This window comes from Xenopus laevis, chromosome 6L (assembly GCF_017654675.1).
Source record: "Xenopus laevis strain J_2021 chromosome 6L, Xenopus_laevis_v10.1, whole genome shotgun sequence".
In the NCBI taxonomy this organism is placed as follows: Eukaryota; Metazoa; Chordata; class Amphibia; order Anura; family Pipidae; genus Xenopus; species Xenopus laevis.
Window position 1 is genome coordinate 39,398,961 of NC_054381.1, and position 9,160 is coordinate 39,408,120.

Here is a 9,160-nt window from a genome sequence, read left to right on the forward strand (position 1 = left end):
TAAAAGGGGAAAAAAAAAAACTATGCAAGTTGCCAAACGCAATGTAATTTTGGGTTTCAATGCCCTTGAAAGTAGAAGGAAAGCCTTAAGGACTTGGGGGTGGGACTGAGTGTTAGCACCCCTAGAGGTTATAATTGCTAACCACAGCCCAACCCTTCTTTATCCCCCACTGAAAAACATGTCAAACTGGGGTTTTGTCCTGCTTGCAGTTGGTATAGGGTGTGCATATGCACACAGTAAAATCAGGACTCAAACTAAAAATCAGACATTCTGCTGTACTGTTAATGAGCAAGAAAACAAGATGGCAGGACTCGCTAGAACAGTACCTCAGGGCAGCGCAGTGCGCTTTAAAACACAAATGGATAAAGGCCATGTGTAATATTTTAGGGGTGGGTATATTTATAGAATTAAGAGCAATTGGATTTTTTAAAGGAATCAGAAAAATGTATTAATGAGCCTGCACAGACTATTTTGTAGCAAAAGGGTCAGCAAGTTTAGAACAATTTTGAAGTCTTTCCTTTCTATACTCATTCCACATTTATCCTGCAACCCACCGGCAGCAGCTTATCAATTACATTGTCACCCTCAGTAGATATTCTAAAAATATACATTGTTGTGGCTCCCGTGTAAAGGTCATAAGAAGAATGTTACGCAAAAAGTCACAAGGCACAAATTGGTGGAACTTATAATACTTAGATTTTGACTTTTACATTTCCAATTTTTTACATTTGAATATACATGACTAAAATACACTCTTTGCTTAAGAAAATACAAATTTACAGTATTTTTTTTTTTTTTTTAAAAACATAAATGTCATTTTTTATGTTTCTTTTTGATCTTGGGTTCTAAAGCCAAAATGTCTTGATCATCTTCTTCATGCTGTCTTTTTGCTGTTTTGTGCTTGCTTTGGGAACTCCCAGGCAGCAAATGTTCTTGATGTTTTGACTTATGCTTTTTTGCCTTCGGTGTTTCCTGAGATACAGCGAGACCTTCGGTGAGAGATTCTTCAGATGAGACACAACTGACAAGGTTACTGTTGGGGTTCTGTTCCACGTTAGAGCGCTTGTGTTTTTTCTTAAACTTGTCTGGGACACCTCCACTTGCTGTCATTTCTTCTGGTTCAAGAGCAGGACTTTCGGAAAAACTTTCATTTTCAACTACTCCATTGAGAAAACCAGAGGCAGTATCATTAGAATGAAGAATCTCCTTACCCTTCTTCTTGGATTTTTTTGGTTTGGTCTCAGTTAAAATAACTGGCGATTCTGTATTAATGCTTTCTTCAAAGCTTGTGCTGTCTAAACCTTTCTCAGCATCAGATTCACTATTCTGCCCAAGAACATTCTTATGTTTCTTTTTCTTGCGCTCTTTTTTCGGAGTTTCTACATTTAATTCTACAGGATTTTCTAGATCTGGATCTGCAACTATAGAATTATCACCTGTGCTCTCAGCTTCCTGTGTAAGCGACTCTCGCAATTTCTGTTTCTTGTGTTTTTTCTTTGATTTGTCCTGGACATCACCATTTGTTTGGATGCTGGATTCCATATTTGAGTTCTCAAGGGCATCTGCATCTTTATCAGATGTTCCACCATCAGTCTGCTCAGCCGTCTCTTCACATGAGGTTTCATAAGCTTTGGCCTCCATGCTGTAATAGCAATACAAAAAATAAATATGTAGATAATGCAGGTCCCTAAAAGCCTAAAAGCAATATGATGTTCAGTTTGACCACACAGCACCTAACCAATATATCACAGGTTTGTCTGTTCCAAAGAACGCATCAGGTTGGAGGGCTATTCATTCACCTTTTTATTTCATGTACATTTCATAAAATAAGATGGGCCTTCAATTTGATAACTAAGAAAAAGATGTGAATGACCTTCTTCTGCAACCAAGTGAAAGAAAAGTAATTTTATTCATACATGGGAAGGGGGGGGGAGATTTGTGCATTGAATATGTAGATTTAATAATGTTGCCACTGAAAGTCTGAACTTTATTTATGCCACCACTTTATAAGTTATTTTGTTTTAAATGAGTAACATCAGAGTGTTGGATCTTCTCTTTGGAGTAAATCAAGAGGGGCAAATAACCATATTACTCTGGGAAGGTAATGGACAATGAAGATAACTCAGAATTAGAGAACACCTAATGAAGGAAGCAAGGTCAATTCATCACCTAGAACACTAATGCCCCATGGAATTAATAAAGTGTATGAATTCCAAACTATTTTGTTAGGACAACTGGTCTGGTTTTTAATGGGCCTGATCGTTTTACATATACTGTATCAATCAATATATAACTTCTTGCAGCTTGATATGATGCTACTGATACTACTTTCCTTGGGTGTCTCTTCTAGTACATAGTGTCACACTAAAGACAAAGAGAAGGACTTGCTCTTTATTCAGCTGTGGCCAGCAGTTCTTTGTTTCCAAGCACAGGAAACACAGTAGATAACATATAAGTTCTGAAGAATCCCATTTTAGACTACACAGTTTATCTGTTATCTGCTGTGTATCCAGTGCCCTTTCTCCTTTTTCAGTTTTGAATGGCTGCACAGCAGCTTGTTTATATAAACTATAGTAGTGGTTCTAAAGCAAACACACCATTTTAACCAGTGCATGTAAATTATATTGTCATTCCTTTAAAACACAAATTTTTGGCTGTTACCGTTCCTTTAATTTTAGTAATATTTCAAACTGTGGCTTTGTAATTGGAGTCTTGTTTTTTATTAGCTTGTTTATATTAACTATAGTACAATTTCTGAAGTAAATATGCCAGTTTTAACAGTGCTGCACAACAGTATATTATATTTTCATTACTTTAAAATACTTTAATTTTTTAGTGTTACTTATACTTTAAAGCATGGAAACAAAACAAAATGTACGGAATGAGATTAAGACTTACCTAGATTCATTTCTTATAGTATTAAATCTAAAAATGATTAGGAAAAATAATCCAAAATATTATAGGACTTTAAACTATATAAAATGGACAGAAACTTGTACTGGCTTAAAAACAAAAAAAACAATTAAAATCACCTCTCATCTAGTCGTCCACGTATACAAAATACACCAATGGCATCTGAATCTAAACGGAATACTTCAAACTCTATCTCGTCGTCTATTTTAACACCAATACGCAGCCAATTTTCAATGGGCATCTTGGGAGGCTTGGGTATAGAAGCGTTGAAGCAGCCATGTACCAAACAGCCTATATGAGTGGGTGCAACTTTGTTGACAATACCCTAAAACAAAACAGCACACACGTTAGAGATAAAAAAATATAAAGAACAGCTACTACATCATACATAAATATTGTGTTGCCAAACACTACTGCTGATACTAGGACACTTTGTAACCACCACCGGGGCCTAGAAATTGCTTTAGAAATTACTTTGCCTGTCCAGGTGTGGGAAGGACACCTGATTACCAAAAAAAAAAAAAAAAATGCAGCCCTGACTACCCTCCACTGATGGAAGTCCTGGAGGCACAATCTACATCTCTGTATCTTGTAGGCTCATTGGAGTATACAGGCTGTACAAGTTGTTTGCACAATGAAAGAGATTGTAATTCTTTCCAATATACATGAATTAAAACATTTTAATGGTTTTAAAGTTATTTGAAAATGTAATTGCTATTAAAAGCATTCTCCAATACTGCAAGTGCAAACCAGCTGATTTAAAGATCTAGGGAAGAAGAGACTCCTGAATCTCAAGACAATGTAACAGAACGACCGGATAGGAACAACGATTTCAACAGCAATTACAAATACCTTTAAAAGCACTTAAAATATTTAACGAATGTATATTATAAAGTTGCTTAGAATTATATTTTATTTCATTATAAAAAAATTAAATGTTTGGAGGTGCCAAGTAAATACTTTCTCAGGTCTGAAGTGAAGTAAGCAAAGCTGTGTTGAAATAGAGCCTTGCTCCGTCCACTGTCCTTAGTGTAGAGAAGAAACACTACCCAATTTCCAGTTTTTAGATAGTTGGAAGTGCCGGAGGGTACAAAGTAGGGATGCACCGAATCCGGGATTCGGTACGGGATTCTGCCTTTTTCAGCAGGATTCGGACTCGGTCATATCCTTCTGCCAGGCCGAACAGAGTCCTAATTTGCATATGCTAATTAGGGGCGGGGATGGAAGTTGCATGACTTTTTGTCCCAAAACAAGGAAGTAAAAAATGTTTTCCCATTCCCACCCCTAATTTGCATATGCAAATTAGGATTCAGTTTGGTATTCGGCCGAATCTTTCGCAAAGGATTCGGGGGTTCGGCCAAATCCAAAATAGTGGATTCGGTGCATCCATAGTACGAAGTGCATAAGGTGGGCCATGTGGGGTCAGTATGTACCAATTTTAATGTGAATATTAATAAATAATTTTATTTTTACTATAAATAAGCCTTGGGACATATATCTTTTGATATATATTTTTTGCAGGGTTTATCTGGATCCAACACACACTGAAACCCAAACAGCATCCCCACTTTGTGACATGAACCTAAGGTTAACCCATGGCTATCGGACATACATCACTACAAAAGTCATATATACGACAATCTACCAAGAATGTTTAAAATAAATAAGCCATGGTTCAATTTAACTCTTCTTTAATAAATAGGTCATACTATTGTCTTGTACCGTATCTAGGATTCGTATATCTGATTTGATAATGGATTTAAATTTTTTGAGGAGAGGGTCCTCAAATTTAAAAATGCAAATTATGAGTTTGGTTTTGGTTAGGTAATCAGCTAAATACTTGGTACAGAATTAGGTATTTGGCCAAATACAAGCATTCTGGATTAGTTGCAACCCTAAAGTTATCTACAAAGGTCAGTTAACCTTCATAAAGCAGTGTGCATAATTCCATTCTGGAATTTATAATAATGTCAGAGTATTATACAATTTGCATTTTATAGAACTCATTTGTAACAGTATAAATCAGTGTAGACAGATTTCAAATAAGCATTCTTAAAGGGCTTGTTCACAGTTAACTTTTAGTATGTTATAGAATTTCTAATTCTAAGCAACTTTCTTGTATAGTTTTTGAATTATTTACCTTCTTCTTCTGACTAGTTCCAAGCTTTCAAATGAGGGTCATTGACCCCATCAAAAAAACAAATGCTCTGTAAGGGTACACATTTATTGTTATTGCAACTTTTTATTACTCATCCCTCTGCTATTCATATTCCAGTCTCTTGTTCAAATCAACGTATGGCTGCTATGGCAATTTGGATTCTAACGACCAGACTGATGAAATGGCAAACTGCCAAATAAAAAGTTAAGTAACTCATAATCTGTAATTAATAAAAACAAATTGCAATTTGTCTCAGAATATCACTCTCTAAATCACGCTAAAAGTGAATTTAAAGGTTTGGAACTCCTTTCAGAAATACTACTGGACCAATACTTACCACAAGTGTCTGTCCACAGTCTGGCTTAAAGATGACAAAGTCTGCCTCAACATTTATATGAATGTGTCCTAGATCATCATAGATATCACCCAGCTCTCCCACCAACTTTATATTGTCATAAGCAACTGGAACTCCGTTCAGCCTAGGATTAAACATACTAAATTACATTTATGTCAAAAAGAAAACACGCATAAAAGAATAGAAATGCAAAAATTTTAATTTATGGATTGAAATAACTGCAAGTCCGTTACTTATATTTTACCAGTCAAAAGGATAATCAAAAAAAAAAAAATTCACAGCATCAAGAAATAGTACGAAACCCACATGTGCAGTCCTATAAAATGAACACGCCATCAACTTGGACTCATGCTATTCATTTTATTATTACACTACACAACATAGGAACATTTCCTTATCATTCTACTGCACTTGATTATTGCAACAAAGTTGAAAGGTTTGCACTAGGTCTAGTAATCAGTGGCATAACTATCTATACAGTAGAACAGGGATCCCCAACCTTTTGAACCGGTGAGCAATAATAAAGAAAATGGAGTTGGAGAGCAACACTAGCATGAAAAATGTTCTTGGGGTGCCAAATAAGTGTTGTGATTGGCCATTTGGTAGCCCCTATGTGGATTGTCAGCCTACATTGAGACTCTGTTTGGCAGTGCACCTGGTTTTTATACAACCAAAACTTGCCTCCAAGCCTGGAATTCAAATGAGCAACTGCTTTGAGGCCACTGTGAGTAACATACAAGGGGTTGGAGAGCAACATGTTGCTCACGAGCTACTGGTTGAGGATCACTGCAGTAGTGAGGGAGGCCCTGACAGCAGAGTCTGCTATATCATGGTCTGCCTCCACAACCCGCTTTGTACCTTTAAAATAGCAGTATGTTTCACACCCCAGGAGGTGCAGCGCAAGCAGTTCAGGAGGGAGGGCCAGGGAGGATGGACCATGCGGGGCTCCGTCAGTAGACTTTTTGGCTAGGGGGCCTGATGCTCCCACGTTACACCGCTGCTTGTAATGCAATGCAGCCAATTAATTTTTATAGGGCAAAGGCTTTCACAAGTACAAGGAGTGCCATGTGATTAGGACAAAATACCAATATCTTACATTTTGGTTATTGTAAATAAAAAAAACAAAGTAGAAAAGTAGAGTTGGTTTTACCTGCAAAATATTTGTAGACATTTGTGCACTATTACTACTAAGTAAGTGATAGTGGCAGTAGCTTATTGTGAAAATGAACAGTTAATCAGTTAATACTAGTTACTACTACTTCCTAATTAGTTGATAAGAGTTATTAGACCTTTTTCAGTCTATTGCAATATTCCATTCCAGTTTGAAGTATTTATCCTTTAGTGTATTATATAGTAGTGCATCTACTGGCCCAAGCATTTCTGCCCTTACAACAGCCCCAGTTGGGAAACGGTTTTACATTCATCTGGCTGTATTGTGTGTACGGTGTACATGATTTCTCATTAAAAATTGGATATAATTCAATCATAGCAATTACACAGATATTTAACATCTGGTCTACTGTATAGAATGTAAAGCATGATCTGGGCAAGTCATGTACTGGGCTTTCCTATTTTAATTAAGGCCAAGCTTTACTATCATTCATAGGAATACAAATACATGACATAACAGTCACCTTTAAATTAACTTTTAGCGTAACGTAGAGAGGGATATTCTGAGACAATTTGCAATTGGCTTTAATTTTTTATTAATTTAAGGTTTTTGAGTTATTTAGCTTTTTAAGTCAGCAGTTTGCAGTTTTTGTAATCTGGTTACTAGGGTGCAAATTCTCCTACCGACCATGTACTAATTTGAATAAGAGACTGGAATATGAATAGGAGAGAGCCTGGATAGAAAGACGAGTAATAGAAAGTAGCAACAACAATACATTTGTAGCCTTGGACAGTATTTGCTTTTTAGGTGGGGTCAGCAATGCTCATTTAAAAGCTGCAAAGAGTCCGAAGAAAAAGGCAAATAACTATAAAAAATAAATAATGAAGATTGCTTAGAACTTGCCATTCTATATCATACTTAAAGTTACCTTAAAGGTGAACCACCTATTTAAGAGAGAATATGGGGCACTGGACACAAGGGCTTACACTCTAAATTAACTGGCTCTGAGGTCAAACTGGGTCCCACACAGAACTCAATGGCCTGCGGGCCATGTTCACCCACCCAATTGTGCGGGTATAAAAGCACGAGCAGGTGACAAAGCCCTAGCCAAGACCTAAGGCCTTACCTCTCGCTGTACTTCAGCAACTCAGTATTGAGCTGTTCCTGGATACCACTCCGCTTCTTCCGCAGGAATTTGGGAGAAAGAGCTAAATGTCTCCTATGAGTTTCAACCACAAGGCACGAATAGCGGCAGCTCACTAACTCACAGGCCTCAGAGAATGATGGGAGCACAAGACAAGGCAGAGCGGGTGGCTCAGGCGCAGCGGGCGCAGGTTCCGAGGAACCCACTGCAGTCTCAGCTTCAGCCATGCCTCTCTTTCCACATGTCCCGCATGAAGGGACAGTCGCGCTGAATACACGCAATGGACGAATCCAGATGACGTCACAGCATTACGGTCGCCAATCTAACGCAGTTTGGAGATGCGTACCAAGCCTCGCTTTCGCTAGGCACCTAGGTATTTATTGGCTTCCACGCACGTGTTGTATACTGTAAGTGGAAGCATTGTGGAAACCTGTTAATATTATGAAATGGAAACTAATAAACTCGATAGGACGATTACAAATCAGGACGGTTTGGAGATATGCTATTTCTGTATTCATCTCACTGGCATCATGTCTGGAATTAAGAGAGAGCTGAGCTGAGCGCTCATTGGCCACTTTTCAGTTATTCATAGTAATTCTACTGGCTTGTCTGGTGTTGATCTGCCAAATGTCCAATTTTTTTTGGAATTCTATGGATACATATAAGGTTAACATCCATACCTCCCAACTGTCCCTTTTTCGACAGCTCAACCTGCAGTCCCTCATTTGTACTGGAAAGTCCCTATTTTCTCTGCACTGAACAGACAGAAAAAGAAACAACGTTTGGCTTTTAGCAGAGAGCACAGAACAGCTAACAGGTGAAAATAAGATACTTTGTAACAATTTTGAGACACAAAAAAAAACAGTTTAGATAAGGAGAAATATTTTCAAACTTTCATAACCTGCCAAATTTTGTAAAATGAACATGGTAATTAGGGGGTGTGGCCACAGAAAGGGGAGTGGTCAACAAATGTTGCTGTTCTACCTGTGAAAAAAAATTTTGTCCCTCTTTTTACTTCCAAAATGTTGGGAGGTATGAAGTGCTAGTGCCATGTAGGGTTGCCAGTGCCACCTGGCCGTTATTTTACTGGCCTGGCCAGCAACCCTAGTTCCCACCTGGCCGGTAAAAATTATGGTATATCCCAATGTTATTAATAGGAGAAAAACATAAATATATAGGAAGGCCGGAAGGCCGGTATTTTTTTCCGGAAAAGGTGGCAACCCTAGTTGCTGCCCAGTTTTGACCCGGATAGCCGGTTTTTTGAAGGTCCGCCCGTTGGGTTGCCACCTGGCCGGTATTTTACTGGCCTGGCCGGTAAAAATGAAAACGGCATGAATATTGGAAGGCCTGTTTTCCTAGAAAAGATGGCAACTCTGCCCCGGTCAAAACTGCCTGCCCGGTTTTCCAGATTAGGAAAACCAGGCAGGATTTCCAATAATTGACCAGGCAATCGGCCAATAGCCGATCATCACATCATTG

General features: G+C 38.0%; 1 protein-coding gene across 1 annotated transcript; it reads right to left on the reverse strand.

Moving 5' to 3' along the window:
- Positions 1-669: 669 nt before the first annotated feature.
- polr1f.L (RNA polymerase I subunit F L homeolog) lies at positions 670-8,017 on the reverse strand. The gene is made up of 4 exons (XM_018267375.2): positions 7,664-8,017; positions 5,409-5,550; positions 3,033-3,238; positions 670-1,642 (listed from the first exon to the last, which is right to left on the reverse strand). Exons 1-4 carry the CDS (start codon positions 7,906-7,908, stop codon positions 814-816), a joined length of 1,422 nt encoding a protein of 473 aa, XP_018122864.1. The 5' UTR covers positions 7,909-8,017; the 3' UTR covers positions 670-813.
- Between the last annotated feature and the right edge of the window lie 1,143 nt (positions 8,018-9,160).